The following is an 18271-nucleotide window of genomic DNA, read 5'->3' as shown; positions in this document are numbered from 1 at the left end:
GCATCCAGGACAGTTGACAGAGCTCATCTTATGGCCTAAGTTTGGAGCCCTCCAAAGGAACTATACATTTGCCAGTCTGTACATAATTATCCAATATAAATAGTTTGCCTGTCAGTTTTTAAGTGCTAAAACTTTTACGCCGCCCACAAAGGGACCCACCACCACCAGAGCTGAACAGATCACCAGAGCTGAACAGATCACCAGAGATGCTGCGCTACCCAGACCTGAGCTCCCAGAAGCGCAGAGTGTCGATCAGGTGACCCCCCCCCCCCCCCCCCCCCACACACACACACACACACACACTTTTTAAAATAATTTTTGTTTAGATTCATCCAATCAGCTTAAATATCAAATTAGACACAAAATAGTGGGTTTTGGTGGAGACTAATGTCCTTATTATTTAATGCTTCTGCTGAGATGAAGTTAAATATTCATGTGCAACATAAATTGGTATCTTAATGTTTAATGAAAACTTTTTATTGATATTTTTGTCTTTTGGGGTTTTTTTCTTTGTTTTTGTTTGTTTTGATACCTGCTGATCTCGTCTTAGTTTTTTTAATGCATTATTGGCTCTACATTATCATTACTGTTTGTTTCTTAGCTTGCACCTACCCACTCGAACTCTGTGCTCCTCCAGTCAGATGCCTTTATTAGTTTCACGCTCCCAGTTCAAATCTACAGGTGACAGGGCTTTTTCCATTGCCGAGACTCTGGAACAGTCTTCCCTCTTTTATAAAATCCTCTTCATCCTTGGAAGTCTTCAAATCGAATCTGAAGACCTCCCTATGTTCCAAGGCTTTCAGATCTCCCACCTTTATTCTGTTTCAGCTTGTCTGATCTTTTATCTCGTTGGATGATGTTTGCATGTGTAGACACGTATACATGTATTTTATGTTCACATATGTGTACTTGTGTGTGAATGTGTACATATTATTATTATTATTATCATTTTATTTTATTTTATTTTTATTTTTTTTACAAAAATGTATGGATGTCACAATGTTTCTGTTTTCATCTTATCTGTTTTAATTCTTTTTATCATATTCCTCTGTTCAGCACTTTGGCCGACACTTGATGTCTTTTAAATGTGCTATATGAATAAAGATGACTTGACTTGACTTTCTGCTTTATATATGCTGGATTTCTGTTGCTACCACAACATAGACATCTGTGCAAGAACAGTGGATTTTAACCATAGTGAGCTTGATGGAGCTCGCTCAGTATAAAAAGCAATGAAGTGGCTGAAATCCAGTGCATGTCATCGACTGTATCTCCACGTCATCATTTCATTTTTGTCATTTGAGGACGATGATTTACAGTTTTCCCTCCTGTCTGCTGGATGCAAGCAGCTTCAGGAGCTCACAGGCGTTCCAGCTCTGATCTGTGGAAGTCATATTTGATATCAGGAAGTTGACTTTGTTGCTCTGTGTTCATCAGTGGACAAATAAAGTTTTGTCACATCCGTCATGTTTCTTTGTCCAACGTGAGGTTTTGGAACAGAAATTAAACACGGTCCCTGCGTTTCACATTTAACACACTGTAGCTGTCATCTTAGGTGGATGCCAAGCAGCAGTAGATCGTATCAGGAATGTGCTGGTTTCTGTTTAACATAGGACCCGTCTTCCTCCGACCTCTTAGGATATGCTGCATGTATCTGTGAGACTTGGATGTCAAACATAAGGCCTGGCAAAGACACTGTTCCGGCCACTAGATGGCTTTGGGAAAATGTGAAGGATGGCATAAAAATTTGGAGTTTAAAATATTTGTTAATTTAGGTTTTATAGCTTCTCCTTCTGATAAAGACTTCCCCCGTGGCTATTAATACTATATCAGTTAATTCAATTAAATTACAAAGTACCCTGTTTTTTCACTATTGATCATAGAAACAAAAATGGCATCTTGTCTGAATTAACCAACTTTTTCATGTTTAATTACAGGAACATCTGGGCACTGAGCTATCAGGGTTTTTTCAGTAATTTCACACATTTCTTCTATTTTGAGCCCAAAGAATCACGCTGAAATATTTATTTCATGTACTACAGCACCGTTTCTGTATCATGAGGAAAACCTGAGATGTACCATTGAAACGTCTCAGTGGGTGTAGTTAAACTTCATTTCATTGACTGAAAGGGCAGTTTGATTGGTGAATTGTATGTTGCGTCCAATGTAAAATGAGTTTGACATCCCTGCTTTATAGTATCATGTGTGATGACGTGACCTACAGACTCTTGCCTGTGAAATATAGAAGTACCTTATGTCTTCTGTGGAGTTTGTTCCTATATCAGTAACTGCTCCAGGTTTTAATCAGTTCAAAGGTTTTACACTGACGCACTGATTTTCACACACACAGCAACGTTTCATTATTATTTTGTTTTTTCTATTTAAATCTAGTTTCTTAACCACATTATGTTTCGGGCCTTTCCGTGAGCACTCGTTCACTCGTAGATTGCGCACCTGTGCCGCCTCAAACCCATTTCCTGATTGGCTGACTGAAAGCGTCGTGGTCTCGCGGGGCACACGCGCAGCAGAGCAGAGTTGTCTCTGACTCTCTGCCGGAGCTGTCCGGCTTACGTTTAATAATCTCCCTTCAGTCATTTGGCTTTTTCCCCACCTTGCTTTGCAAAAATGGAGTTATTTTCTCGCTATCTGGATAGAAGCAATTCGGTCAGGTAAGCTTTTTATGTTTAAATAAGTTGCGTTCAAATATAGTTTTGTTACCTCATCATTCTGAAATGCCGCATGTTAAAATGTAACAACGTTAAAAACAACCGCGAAAGTCATCAGGAAGTTTTATGACGTGATCAGGGTTGGATTTAACGTTGCACTTTGTAACTTGGAGACTTGGATTTGTGTTGTTTATAGTTGACAAACAATTGGGGGAAATGGTGAAAGTACATTTACTGAGCTAACCTTGAACTTCGTACACGGATCTCTCCGTGTGATTGATTACCAGTCTGGTACACCGCAACAACAAGAGCTGATAAAATAACTGTCTTTCTTTTTAACGTTCACTTCTGCATTTTCAGCCTTCTGGCTGCTTTCTTCTTCCTTAGTAGAGAAACTCCTCTCACCATCTGTTCATTTCCACGAGTTTTAACCGTGTAGCCCACAGCACTGCGATCTGTTTCTGTCATCTGCATGATGGTTGTTGTCTTACAGCTCTGTCATAACTCACGACATTATGAAAGAGGAGAACCTCAGAGATGACCTGAGGTATTATTTCATGAGCCCCTGTGAGAAGTACAGAGCCCGAAGACACATTCCCTGGAAAATGGGAGTCCAGATCCTGAAAATCATCATGGTCACCACACAAGTATGTGCACTGGGGTTTATTGTATGTTGGGAAAGACCAGGAAAGAGGCAGCACTCAGAAGGGGCTTCCTGGAACTGCAATATGTAATCGAAGGCATGCAGCCAAGAGCAGTGTGTATATACATGCTTACACTGAGGGTCCTGCTTAAAATGGGAGAATAAAGGAATATTTGTGTTTGTCTTTATTTTGCTGCTAAATTTGTATTGTTTCGGAAGCACATGGCCCTAAAACAACACAAACGTCTTCAAAGCACCTCATCAGTATTTCACGTAACACTTTAAAACTACTTGTAAATGTGTAGCTGTGGGAGATTGCACAATACTCCATGTCCATAACAACTACAGTTTTGGGTAATCTCCTTTTTAAAAGGCCCAACTGACTGAGAGGTATGTCAGAGATGTAAAGCTACCATAACATGTGTTTTCCACCTCAAAAGGAATAAGACGCGTATATGTTCAACTCTCCTTTCTTGTTTTCCCCACAGCTCGTCCTGTTCGGCCTCAACAACCAGCTGGTGGTTTCCTATAAGGAAGAGAACACCATGGCGCTCAAACACCTTTTCTTAAAAGGCTACAGCGGGGTCGATGAGGACGACTACAGCGTTGCCGTCTACACAAAGCACGACGTCTATGAAAGTCTGTTTTATGTCATGGATCAGGCAAGTAACAGTGACTTTTTTACTGTAGCATTATGAAGTGTATGTAGTGTTGAGTTTTATTATAGAATATGCACATCAGGAACTCCAATCTAATGCTCATATAAACATATCTGGTGTAATTTAAGCATCGCATGAGTTGGAACTGCTTTATTTTTTGAATTTCTTGTTTTATCGTGTTTCACTGCGATATTCCAGTTTTCAGCTTCTTTATTGTCTCGTCACCCTGGAGTGTTTTCTGTTTTTTTTTTTTTGTTTGTTTTTTTTTATTTTCCTAAAATTTCCTGTTGTGTACAGTACAGTCAGCTGGGCCAGCTCTCCGTGGGCCCGATCAGTTACGCAGAGGATGAAAATGGCAAGTTGCTGCCCCTCACCATATGTAAAGAGTACTATAGGAGGGGCAGCGTGGAGCCTTCAGATGAGATCTATGACATCGATGCTCAGCTGGAGACGGGTGAGAGGGAAAATTTGCATGTCAGTTTGCTGTTATACGCGGCGAAGTTGGTGTCAGATTTGCCATTTAGATAATTAAGCTCAGTGTTGTTAAAATTTCCCCTTTGGGCTCCTGTAGTTTTAATATTTAATGACAAACCTGAATACCTGTAATGTAAATGTGTGATGAGAGTTTTCATTAGAAACGGGACAAAAGATTCATGTTTAAAAATACCATTTCTTATATATTTCAGACATTTTAGAACCATTATGGGATTTACTGGTAATTTAAACAGGTCATGAAATTCCATATTGGAGTATAAGAACAAATTTTGAGGGGGAAACAAAAGCTGTGTCTGTGTTTTTTACACACCTCATATATGTGATGGGTTTTTTCAGTTTGTATGTCACACGATCCAAATACTGCAAACCTGTGGAGAGCAGAGAATTCATCCTTTTTTAATCTGGATTTTTACAGGTATGCTGTTTAAATTATTTACATTACATGCTGACATCCCCTTTTTAAATCAAACATTTCGCCGCTTTTTCAGACTTGTCGACATCAAAATAACCTTCCAGTTGAAGGGAATCAACCTCCAGACGGTGCGTTCGCGAGAGTTACCCGACTGCTACTCCTTCTTTGTTACGGTATAAGTTTCTTGGCTTTATTAACGCCATGTAAAAGCAGCAAACACAGCTGGATTGAAGCACATATAAACACCTGGATCCCTTTGATTTGATAGATAACGTTCGATAACCAGTGTCACAGTGGAAAGGTGAAACTATTCCTGGACATAGACGCTGAAAGCAGCGCGTGCCGAGACTGGAAGATATCGGGGACGGGTAAGGTGAACTTCTCTAACCGAAAAATTAATTAATGGTAACAAATGAGGGAGGAATGAGACAGGTTATGGCGTTGAAAACTGTTTTTCACATTTGAGTAAAACAACAGGTCAGCCTGCAAATGCATGTTTGGAATATTTGTAAAAATATCAAAATGTTGTCAAGTTTTAAAGAATCAGACTAAATAAAAATAAACTCTTGTGGACCAATGTGTCTGTCCAGTTTATTTTGTGTTGCAGCAGCTTGTTCACCACGTTGTTAAAGTGTGTGGAAGGATTTGTCTCCAAACTTGTACCAGGACTGGGCAGTTTCCTGTAACTGAGGCGTTTGCATTCAGACTTGTGTTATCAGTGTCAGAACTGTGAGTGTGAGGGAGTTGAGTGATAAACCCTCTCACACCCACACTTGTGCTTTTTGTGTGTGTGTATTTCAGCTCAGAAGAACACACACTATCTGCTGGTATTTGATGCCTTCATCATTCTGATGTGCCTCACATCAGCCGTGCTGTGCACTCGCTCCATCATACTGGCCGTCAGGTTACTGCAGGTCAGCAACACCATGCAAGCAGCTACCTTTTTGCTTTTTTTTTTTTTGCTTTTTGAAATTAACTTAAACATCGTGGATAAAGGTGTGTGTGTGTGTGTGTGTGTTAAATTGACTGAATTTCCATTGTTTTATTTTGAAGAGGTTCTCCAGATTCTTCCATGAAAACTTTAATCGGAAAGTGTGCGAGGACGACCAGAGGGAGTTTCTGAACGGCTGGTACTTGCTGGTCATCGTCAGCGACCTCTTCGCCATAATTGGATCGATTCTGAAGATGGAGATACAAGCAAAGGTAAAATGAATAATCCCTTTCTTTCTTGCAATGGCGTTTAACCATAACCCCCCCCCCCCCCCCTATTCAGTTGTCATTTAAAAGGTGTCAAATAATTGCAGAAGATTTGAAAATGTATATCTTTATGTAGAAAAGGTTTTGTATAATAAGCTGTTGTCAGAATGTATTTAATATTACTTTCTACACCAGGATCTTTTTCTACGTAGCTGACGCTGGTAACTGTGCAGGGGCAGATCTAGCAAAGTTTAGCCAGGGGGGCCGATAGGGCATGAACAGGGAAAAGGGGGCACAAAGACATACTTTTCTTTCTTATTCTCATTTAAAATGTTGAGCTTTTAATAAATAATTATCTGAATCTTACACCCAAAGTTTTTACCTGATATAAAATGTATAGAAGTCCATTACTGTATATAGTAACTGTTAAGTCTAATATACCCTAGTAAGCTGTAGTACTTTTTCCTTTGGGAACCATCTGTGCAGTCTGCAGTTCTGTTGAAGAAAGATGTTGAATCTATTTAATTATTGTAGAAAAATCATTGATTTCTGTGCATTTTATTTTACCGGTGCATTTGATTAAGGTTGATTACGTCAATTAAGCATCACGAGGTGGAAAGTGGTTCCCTTTGTTGTTGCTGGGAGTTGGCAACCCTATTAGTTAGGTTGTTTAATATTTCTACTAAGTACTCTTTAAAATACCAGAATAGGGAGGCTAGAGGATTTAAGTTTATTAGATTGATCAGTTTTGCTGAACTATGAAGTATTTTTTTTTTTTTGTGTTTGTATTTGTTTGTTTTTTTTTTGTTTTTTAAACGTGAGTATGAACTTATACAAAATGCAGCAAGACATTTAAAAAACTGTTTTATTGATTAAAAAAACACTATATCAGATTCATATCGGACATAAAAAAGTGGTATCGTGCCATCTCTAGTGTGTAGGCAAATTTTTTATCATATTTCATTATTTTAATGTTTTATTTATATCCACCGATGTGTTTAAGTTTTAAAGAGTTAGACTCATTTATGCCCAACTTTACTTCTTTTGTATAATTTATCACTGTAGGTGAAGCTCTACTATTATTTGCTACAATAACTTTTCAGCGGAGGTTAAGTTGTCTGATTGCAGCATTAATTCACCAGTTCGGTTTTAATATCTTATAATTACATTGTTAGACGTATAAAGGACAGTTTGGACCTTTAATCAAACTTTAAATTCCAAACCAAATTTCAACGTGACTGACGACACTTTGCATTGTGATTCGGACGTTGATAATAACTTTGAGCAGTTGGACACAAATAGAAATTGCAAAATCAGTGAAGCTGTCCTTTAAGAAACCTGCAGTTTACATTTATAGTTTTCTTCTCAGTGCACATGCATTAAAGCATAAAAGCACGTTAAGGTTTATCGTTCCTTGGCTTCACTTTGTACTTTGAACCCTAATAAAATAATCACCCAGACTATGTCATTTACTGCAATCATACAGCAAAACCAGCTTTACTGTAATATAACTTATGTATACTGTGTGTAATTATGTAACAGAGTTTTCTAGAACTATGATTTCATCCCTAATCGTGGACTTTCTCTGCTCTCTTTTGTAGAACCTTACAAATTATGACGTGTGCAGTATCTTCCTGGGGACGTCTACATTACTGGTGTGGGTTGGAGTGATCAGGTACCTGGGATACTTCCAGAAATACAATGTGAGTCCATGCTCGGCACGACTGATGTAAGGCATTAATGTTCTACATTTATGATCTCAGAGTTTGAAGTCTGTTTCATGTGAGAGCTTCCAATGAGCAAAATATTAAGCAGGAGCTCATCACATTAAGCTTAATGCAACAGTGATGGAGAAACTTGTATTAATATGCTGTGAGAATGATATATTTATTTTAATTCTCATCATGCACATGTGTAGACCTGTATCAGTCCGCTCCACTCTCACATAAATCTTTATTTGTTGTCTCATAAGGTTTAAAATTCACTTAAAAACAGTATATTTCTTCCAAGTTTAGGTGCTGATCCTAACCATGAAGGCAGCCTTTCCAAAGGTCCTGCGTTTCTGCTGCTGTGCTGGCATGATCTACCTCGGCTATACTTTTTGTGGCTGGATTGTACTGGGGCCGTACCACGAGAAGGTAACTTTCTAACTGGTTTTGAGGAAATCACTGTGATGGGTGTGACAGAGATGCAGGGGAAACAGTCCAGGCTTCTTTTTTCTTTCTCACGAAATGTTGCTGACGCAACAGATATTGAATTGAGGAACTCCCAAAAGTGCACATCTTTTAAAAAACGGACTTACAGTAGTGTTTTAGGTGATTGTTTTTGATCGTGTCCCAGATTCAGACTCTTGATAACCTGTAGATGAGATATTCAAAGTTTGATTTTTATGAGTTTTATGAGATTTGCAAATCAGTGATTTGTTTATTTGACAGTTTATTTTTTATTTACTTTTTTGGAACTGTGGTTGTACGATACTTTCCTTTTTATGATGACTGTCAGATTGGACTTGGAGAAGTTAAATCTTAACTTCTCCATCAGGTTTTCCAAGCTCTTTCTTTCAAATTGCTATTTCAGCATGTTGCTCTTCAAACTGAACAAAGTGTACACATGGCCTTTGGCTTCCCTGTACAGGAGCAACTAGAGTTCACAGTGCATTTATAAGACTCTCTAAATAAAACGGCCACTAGGTGTCAGTGCATGATAATGCTTGTTTTGCTTCACTGGCTGCTGTTTGCTGCTTCATTGGTGACCAGGTTTTCAACATTGTACAGTGATTGCTGCCACATTCATAACACATTCATTTGTACACTGATGTGTGTGCATATGCGTGGATGAATCAACCATTTGAGGAATGAATCAAATGGTTGATGATTAGCAACAGAATTGTGCCACATTCAGTTTTGGGCCAACTGCCCCGAAACAGAGCAAATATCTCAAACTGAAAGAGGCTACAAGAAGCAGTTTCCTCCAAATACATACAAGTGAGAAACAAAGTTGAGCGTCTCATGTTTTAAGAATTTGTGGAGATTACAGCTGGACTTGAGCAACATTTGGAGCACTTCTTAAAATCCTGAGAAACTCTAACCTTAACTGGGAGCTCCCCAGACAGTGATCTGTATGTTTAGCTGTTCTGGCTTGTTAAGATAAATTATTTACGGAAGTCTGAGCAGAAGTAGGCGTCTAAACACGGCAGAGCTCCTAATCTGCAGAGGCAGATGTGGGGAAGCCTGAGAACAGCTGCCTCACATCTTGCCTCTCACTGGCTAAATTGTTGATAATCTTGTGCTGAAGAGGAGTAACTACTGTAAATATATTGTGAGCTGATTTTTGTGTTTGCCTTTATGTCACTTCACTACCTCCCATGTTTAGGAATGCCCGTCTGTGGAACTAACAAAGCATCCATACGGTTGGTGCACTGAAGGCATTCAAGCAGGTCATTTTAGCTGTTAAGTACACTTTTCTCTGTTTAACAGTGAAATAGACTCTTATCAGGCCCACATGAAAAGCAAACTGTTACCCGACTACCATTTGTGCAACCAGCTCTGCTATGCCAGCGTTTCACGTCAGCCGTGTTACAGTTCTTTACGTTTGCGCAGCGATGCAGTCAACGGAGACTTTTATATTTATACTGCGATGTTTCGGGGAGTCCCCCGTAGTGACCTGTAAGTGTTTCCAGGATCCTCAGGTTATTTACAGAAGGAAATCAGCAGGGGATGACCTGCGGCTTGCCGTTCCACACGTCTTCAAGTGCTGTCAGCTGAATCCATAGTGTCTGAGAGTGATGTTGTTTTTAGATCTTATCTCATTCTTGTGGAACATGACTTCTTTCTGTTTTGTGTCGGGCTTTCTGATTGGTTCTTTCAACCAACGGTCTCCCTTTTTTCCTTTATTGCGTCATTCCTATCAGTCTTTAGACAAACTCGTTGTCTTATTATTAAGCCTGCGAGGTCCAGCGTTTCTTTTAGTACAACCAAGTACTTTTGGAAACTCCAAGTTTTCTTTAATCTCTGATCAAAACACAGTGAAGCTGACCTATACCTGAGCATTCAGGCTGTTTACTTAAACACTTCTGTTGCCTGTTTAATATGTTGATGGTAATAATCTGTGACTCGTCTTTCTTTGATAAACTGGGTTTCGACCTAAGACTTACTCATTGTCATTTGTTACATCAGCTACTTAAAAGATCAAAACAGTGTTTCAGTGTGAAGAATTTTTACTTGCAATTTATAAGAAAAATAATAAAATAATGTCATGTTGTTCTTTTGAAGTTGGTGATTAACACTAAATTGTATTTTATGGCATTTTTACAGACCAAATGTATAATTTTTTTTTTTTTTAAAGGAAGAAAAGCTGCAGTAATGTAACAAATTTCTTTCAATCTCCTCATTTGTTTTGTTTTCCAGGAAATCTCAGATTTCTGTGGATTTGTTAACTGCTCACTGCACTGTTATTTCCCTCTTTCTCTGTAGTTTGAGGGCCTGAGTCTTGTGGCAGAGTGCCTGTTCTCTCTGCTGAATGGAGACGACATGTTCACCACCTTCGCCCAGCTTAAGGACAAAAACACCTTGGTGTGGCTCTTCAGTCGGGCTTACCTGTACTCCTTCATCTCCCTGTTCATCTACATGGTGCTGTCGCTCTTTATCGCTCTTATAACCGACGCCTATGAGACCATCAAGGTACTTACGTTACCGAGTGCGAGTCATTTGAAAACTGTGGCATTTTGTCAATTAAACTCTTGGATCTTGTTAGACCTGACAGGAGGCTGGAAAATGTGGACTAAAACTGAACAACAATCCTTACTGCACTTTGAGCTTTCTGCCAGCAAGACAAAAGGAATGTTCACATCTCTTCTGACAGAACCACAAAAAAGGGACGTCCCTGTGTGAGATTGCCACTCTTCAACCAAATGCCACATCAGTGTTGCAGGTTAAGTCTAGCTGCGTGACAAAGAGAAAGGATGGTGCAAATCGAGTGCATTCATATGAGTGAAGTAGTGTGTCTTCACTCTGGGTTGGGAAGCAACTCCTTCAAGTTGAAGGAGTTAAGGTGGCTTCGGGGTCCTGTTCATGAGTCGGGGAATGAGCGGGAGATTGACAGATGGATTGGTGCAGCGTCTGCAGTAATGAGGATGCTGTAGCTGTTTGCTATGGGAGGAGATGGCATCAATTTACTGGGTGCTTTATGCCTCCCACCCACGCATGGCCACAAGCTGTTGATAGCAGCCAGAAGGAGCTTCCTCAGTAGGGTGTCTGGGTTATTTCTTAAAAAGGGTGAAGACCTTAGTTATTTAAAAGGGGCTCAGTAGAATGGTACTTGGGCATTTGGGTGCCTCCTGCATGAATCCTAGGTTAGGTGTTTGCGCGCATCACAGATAGTTCAGGGCTGAAGAAACTGCAGAGGAGCTGGATGAGGTTGACAGATGAGTGGGGAGTCTGGGCATCTATGAACCAAATAAGCAGCAGGATGGACGGAGAGAAGTGTCGAGGACAAAAAGAGGGGGGGGTTAAGTGCATCTTGTGCTCTTCTTACATCTTACTTCCTGTCTTGCTTGTCCCTTAGGCAATAATGTAATTGCATCTTGCTGAGAGGAGACAACAATCAGTGAATATCACATCTATAAAAAGCCTTTATTTCAAATTTTATATTTAAATTATGAAGAAAAATGTGAAGAAACCAGTCACAATGTTTCTCAATCCATGTTTCAGTCATTGCGGTACCTGTTTGTGGGCTTGAGTCTACAATATGTGTTAAATTGGTGTGCATTTCTCAAATCTAGCATGGAAAAAGTTTTGTCTTCTGACTTTAAATGTGATGCATTTTGGACTTTTTCTATTTGCTAACAGAGTTACCAGAAAAATGGGTTCCCGCAGACCGACCTGCAGAAGTTTCTCCACGAGCCGACAGAGCTGCCTAACATAGAGGAGAGCGATCAGACAGACGTCAGCGTCAGACACTCTGTACTCTGCTACTGCCAGTGGTACGACTGTTCACAGCAGTGTTGCTTGTTTAATATTTAATCTCTCTTCACACACTCAGCCACACCTGGAACCTGTTCTCTACAAACATCAATGTAACATAAGAGGTATTGTGTTTTAAATAGCTGCTTAGAGTTGTTAGCCAGTGAGATTTAAGATTTTATTATAGTTTGACGGTTGCTTGTTGACTATTAGGGCTATTACTTGGCTTAGCTTATTACTTAGGTCTTAGCTTGAGAAGAAGATGTAGTCTTAACCTCTTAAATCTTGGCCATCAATCAATATCTAAATCAACTGATGGTCAAAACAACTGTCACTTTTAGTTACTGTTAACATGAATGCTGACGGTCATGCTGGCAAGAGTGAAACACATCTCTTGTTCTTGGGAAAGATTCATGAAGTCTTTGGAAAAGAGCTGGCACCAGCGTCAAAAGTGAAGTTGATCAGAGAAATGTCGACGAAACGCCGTTACATTCTCACTCTCCCTTTCAGTCCGTGTACAAATAAACAGGATTCACGGTAACATTCAGAAATGAAAACAGAGTTTGTGTCGCTTACACCTTGTCGCCATGATATACAGTGGGGCAAAAAAGTATTTAGTCAGCCACCGATTGTGCAAGTTCCCCCACTTAAAATGATGACAGAGGTCAGTAATTTGCACCAGAGGTACACTTCAACTGTGAGAGACAGAATGTGAAAAAAAAATCCATGAATCCACATGGTAGGATTTGTAAAGAATTTATTGGTAAATCAGGGTGGAAAATAAGTATTTGGTCACCTCAAACAAGGAAAATCTCTGGCTCTCACAGACCTGTAACGTCTTCTGTAAGAAGCTTTTCTGTCCCCCACTCGTTACCTGTATGAATGGCACCTGTTTGAACTCATCATCTGTATAAAAGACACCTGTCCACAGCCTCAAACAGTCAGACTCCAAACTCCGCCATGGCCAAGACCAAAGAGCTTTCGAAGGACACCAGGAAAAGTATTGTAGACCTGCACCAGACTGGGAAGAGTGAATCTACAATAGGCAAGCAGCTTGGTGTGAAAAAATCAACTGTGGGAGCAATCATCAGAAAATGGAAGACATACAAGACCACTGATAATCTCCCTCGATCTGGGGCTCCACGCAAGATCTCATCCCGTGGGGTCAAAATGATCATGAGAACGGTGAGCAAAGATCCCAGAACCACACGGGGGGACCTGGTGAATGACCAGCAGAGAGCTGGGACCAAAGTAACAAAGGTCACCATCAGTAACACACTACAACGGCAGGGAATCAAATCCCGCAGTGCCAGACGTGTTCCGCTGCTGAAGCCAGTGCATGTCCAGGCCCGTCTGAAGTTTGCCAGAGAGCACATGGATGATACAGCAGAGGATTGGGAGAATGTCATGTGGTCAGATGAAACCAAAGTAGAACTTTTTGGTATAAACTCAACTCGTCGTGTTTGGAGGAAGAAGAATACTGAGTTGCATCCCAAGAACACCATACCTACTGTGAAGCATGGGGGTGGAAACATCATGCTATGGGGCTGTTTTTCTGCCAAGGGGACAGGACGACTGATCCGTGTTAAGGACAGAATGAATGGGGCCATGTATCGTGAGATTTTGAGCCAGAACCTCCTTCCATCAGTGAGAACTTTGAAGATGAAACGAGGCTGGGGCTTCCAACATGACAATGATCCAAAACACACCGCCCGGGCAACAAAGGAGTGGCTCCGTAAGAAGCATTTGAAAGTCCTGGAGTGGCCTAGCCAGTCTCCAGACCTCAACCCCATAGAAAATCTGTGGCGGGAGTTGAAAGTCCGTGTTGCTCGGCGACAGCCCCAAAACATCACTGCTCTCGAGAAGATCTGCATGGAGGAATGGGCCAAAATACCAGCTACTGTGTGTGCAAACCTGGTAAAGACCTATAGTAAACGTTTGACCTCTGTTATTGCCAACAAAGGTTATGTTACAAAGTATTGAGTTGTATTTTTGTTATTGACCAAATACTTATTTTCCACCCTGATTTACCAATAAATTCTTTACAAATCCTACCATGTGGATTCATGGATTTTTTTTTTTTCACATTCTGTCTCTCACAGTTGAAGTGTACCTCTGGTTCAAATTACTGACCTCTGTCATCATTTTAGGTGGGGGAACTTGCACAATCGGTGGCTGACTAAATACTTTTTTGCCCCACTGTACGGACACCGTACTCCTCTGTATGTCGGTGTTTTCTTCTCATTCCATTTCCATGAGCCAATCTCCATCATCGGCAGGCAGCCGACTGCAGCGGAGTTTCCTCCACGCTGCGGTTTGGCTCCGTCTTACGTGGTTTGAGAGCAATGAAATTAGTGGTGGGAGCTATGCTGACACACCCAGTGATGGGCTGATTACAGAGAAACTGAGGGCCTCCACACTGAGGAACACCCCTGCCCCCACCGTCCCCTTAAACTCCCAGCACCTCTGTACTGTGTTATGTCCTTGAATGCACAGGTCACAGTAAACATTGTGACTCAAAATGAGCTGAAAAGGCTCAGTGGTGAGTCGAAAGCAGTTTTGAATGCATTGGAGAGACTGGTTTAGCGGCTCTGTTGTGCGTGGTTTTATTAGAACGACCTCACACTGTGTTCTCTCTTTATCATTTACTTAACCTCTTTTCGGTTGTCTGATAACATGAAGTGTTTAACATGCCTGAGAAATGTTTCATTTTATTTCCCGTTATCGTTTAAAGCGGCAGCGCAGTGCCCCGTTTGCTCCCAGCAACACTTCCTCCATCACAGTCAGCACATTACTGTGAAGTTGATGTTTCTGTTCAGGAGAATGTTTCGCTGTAAACGGACACCAGGATTGGTTTCTGTAGCCGTCATCACAATCATTCCACTTCAAAAGCAGGAGACTGTTTTGTGACTGAGTGCATGAGATGTTGTTTACCCAGTAAAGCAACTACTGTAGTCATTTGTATAGAGCTGTGTTTCGCGTTTGCCACCAAACTGTTATTTTTTTCCTGCCAGAGCTTTGAATGTTTGTACACACTGTAAAAATGATCTGTAGTCGTGTACTCGTTGGGAAAGTCCTGGCACTGGGAAAAGTTTCCTTTGCTGTATGTGTTATGATGACACATTGGAGCTTAGACAGTCTGTTTCCTCCCTCGGGGCTCTTCAGCCGTTGTTTCAGCAGACGTTAACACGCCAACTTTGAGGGTTTTGTTTTGGGCTTGTTATTTTATTTTTATTTATTTTTTATGGATGTTTGTCAGCCGTTTTCTATCACCCAGCTTTCCTGGGATTCCAGCTCTGGTTGCCTTGAGTGTTTAAGGAAGTCGAGTTTCAGTTACAGTGCCATTATGTACTGATGTGTAATGTACATCCTCTGTTGAAATTGGTGACCATCTTTTAAAGTTGGTTCAGTTTTCTTATTAGCACTCTTGTAGATTTGCACTGACTATATAATTGCATTCATTTGCAGCCTTTGACCTGGCTAGATCTCATTTTTTACAAGCATCCTTATCTTACTGTCCCAGCAAAAATTAGATCAGTGTTCTCAGTTAACGTTTTAATTTCTTACTGGGTGAAATTTCATCTGGATCTGTTACCTTGTTTGGAAAGGAAGCTGGGAAGTGATCCTTGGGTTGGATTTAAAACTTGTTTACCAAAAGCGTCAGGTTTGTTATCTCTTGTATATTATGACTCTTGTGAATTCAATTAAATGTAATAGAACGTATATGTGTGACAAAGGTTGTAAACTTAACAGTATTTGGACTTAAATGTATCAGCTGCAGTCTGTCAAAGATTATGGCCCTATTCCTCAAAATGTTGACTCCCATCATAAACTCTGAGATCAGCAACTCAGACTTTACAGTTTCAGAACAGGCCGATCAGACTTCACCTGGAGTTTCACGTGCATGAGTAGGAAAAAGAAAGCAGCAGTCAGCGGCGCTCCGATACTATGACTCACCGTAGCATTTGGTAAATAAAGAGAAGAGCCTCCACTTTAATCCGGTGTACTGAGGAATCTGAATGTGTCAGTGTGGATCATGATGTTTATCTTACAAACAGGACAGGTGAATGGAGTCATTTTAATCAGCCTGGGGCACTCTGTCATCATCAGACAGAAAACATTCATGTCTTGTCTTTGGCTGCGTTTTGACAGTCACCACCATTGCTAAGCCTCATATCAAAGACATTACATTCATGCAAATTAATTGTATCCTGTGTGGTCAGCAGGAGGGATTTACACTCTTTGTTATGGTCAGTGTTGGGGTTAACAACACTGTCAGTGCGCCCCAGGGCGGCTGTGGCTACATGTAGCTGCCATAGTGTGTGGGTGGGTGGATGACTGGATGTGTAAAGCGCTTTGGGGTCCTTAGGGACTAGTAAAGCGATATATAAATACAGGCCATTTACCATTTAACACGGAACACCTTTAAGAAAAGTATTGCATTACATTACTGATTTACTCCCAGGAGAAAGTAATTCGTAGCACTGAAAAAGGTCCTGAAGGGCACCTTCATGAAACGTCTCATAATTACCAGTTAAGAATGTAAAAACCTGAGTGAGTGACTGCGCATCAGTTTGTTACCTGTTGAAGATCAGGGTCTTTGTGCTGGTCTGGGGTCAGCATTCACTCAGCTTTTACTCTGGGTTCTTGGCTAGCTTAGCATTAGCGTGCTGTCTGTGCTTGCAAAGAGCTGAAATATGTTAGCAGCATAATGTCGTTGTTTCTGTCCTGTATGCAGTCTGCACTTCACCACCGTGCACTCGTCCTTTTGTGCAATAAAAGTTTGTTTTCTCCTTTGACAACAAAATGATTAGATACAACTTCCTTGCTCACTTGGTCTCATCGTCATCATCAATCATTCCAATCCTGGAAAATGTTCTGCTTACAGCAGATCATAAAAATGAAGGAAAATTATCTTTTGTTTAAAAACAAAGTGTTTGAACTTACAGCTTTCTTTGGTGGGTTTACTTTGATACAGTGAAGTGTGCAAATCTTTGCTGTGTGTTGCTATCAAACCTGCGTGAAGTTGAAATTACAGATTGGAGAACGAGGCCTTAATGATGCGTGTGTGGGAATTATCCCAAGAACATTACCGTGATAGTGTTGCAAGATTATGCCCTAAAGTGAGAATTCCTGTCTGCTTGTGTAACAAGTTGGATGTATCATCCCAACATAATATTGATACACTTGGGAATAACAGTGTTGCCTTGGTAGCTACATTTAGAATGGCATGTACCCTGCATTTGAACAACCTGTGTAGCTTTAATAAAGCTGGAGCACATTTGATTAAACATGGGACATGCAAGGTCATTCGTATACAAGCATGTAGGAGTCCCATAAATAGGATACTGCCATTATTTAAGATCGTACACTGCTTGCTTTGATTTTGAATACCAGCAGAAACCACCTATTTTTCTTTCTTGAATTTGGTTCATATCATTTGAGTAAGATGCGTATTGGTGCTTTCTAAAGAGAAGCATTCGCTAACCACGCAATCGAACGTCCGAGTGAAAAGTAGCCTATGCTGTAGTTTGTCATGATGAAAGGTTGGTGGTTTTATGAGTTCTCTCTCTCCTTCCCTCTCTCCTTACAGAGTTCCAGCAAATGATGATGTCATACTTATCAGCTGACGGCTGCCCCGCCTCTGGATGAGACAGTTTAGGGAGGAAAATGCTGGGAACAATACTTCACATGTCTGAGACAAACTTCTCAACGCTGAAACACTGAAAAAATCCTGGAGAATGTAGATTTACACGTGTAACATCCCGTGAGGTGCAATAAGAAAGGCCAAATGAGTTTCCTCCACTGAACGGGAGTCAGGAGCTCAAGATGCGGAGCTGGAACTGGGACTAAGAAGAAGTGGTTGCTTGGATTAATTGTGTATGTTTATAATACTGCTTAGATGTTTATTTGGCCAAGGAGTTTGGTCGAGTGCTGTTGGGGAATGTACAACATTAAAGTTAATTTATTAAGTGTTGAAGTAAAGGTTGCAGCAAGGCTAATCTTCCTATTTGTCCCTTTTTTTTATTTTTTATTTTTTATTTTTATTTAAATGTAATCATGTCACTGGTGGGAGTGGGGGGTGAGTTTCCTCTGAAGTGCACAAACATGTTTCCAGCAGAGTTGTGAGTAAGACTAGTTTTGAATGAACACACCACAACGATGAGTCAGCTCGATCAGTGTAGAAACCAGCAGGTTAAAGTTAAAGACAAGCTGGAGCATGACTTCTGTTGCAGAGC

At 40.6% G+C, this 18271-nt stretch overlaps 1 protein-coding gene across 2 annotated transcripts; it reads left to right on the top strand.

Annotated features, from left to right (window-relative positions):
* The first annotated feature begins 147 nt into the window (after positions 1-147).
* mcoln2 (mucolipin TRP cation channel 2) lies at positions 148-18024 on the top strand. Of its 2 annotated transcripts, none has more exons than XM_080881777.1 (14): positions 148-256; positions 3160-3313; positions 3798-3971; positions 4266-4422; positions 4800-4878; positions 4952-5048; positions 5144-5243; positions 5677-5789; positions 5929-6078; positions 7674-7775; positions 8088-8210; positions 10545-10751; positions 11919-12052; positions 17626-18024. In XM_080881777.1, coding segments are annotated over exons 1-14 (1641 nt in total). In that variant the 5' UTR covers positions 148-206; the 3' UTR covers positions 17627-18024. The 2 variants fall into 2 exon arrangements, with proteins under 2 accessions (XP_080737903.1, XP_080737904.1); XM_080881778.1 differs by lacking the exon at positions 148-256 and adding an exon at positions 2239-2669.
* The last annotated feature ends 247 nt before the right edge of the window (positions 18025-18271 follow it).

The sequence above is a fragment of the Rhamphochromis sp. 'chilingali' genome (assembly GCF_963969265.1).
Source record: "Rhamphochromis sp. 'chilingali' genome assembly, chromosome: 5".
NCBI lineage: Eukaryota > Metazoa > Chordata > Actinopteri > Cichliformes > Cichlidae > Rhamphochromis > Rhamphochromis sp. 'chilingali'.
This window is presented reverse-complemented; position numbering and strand designations above follow the sequence as displayed.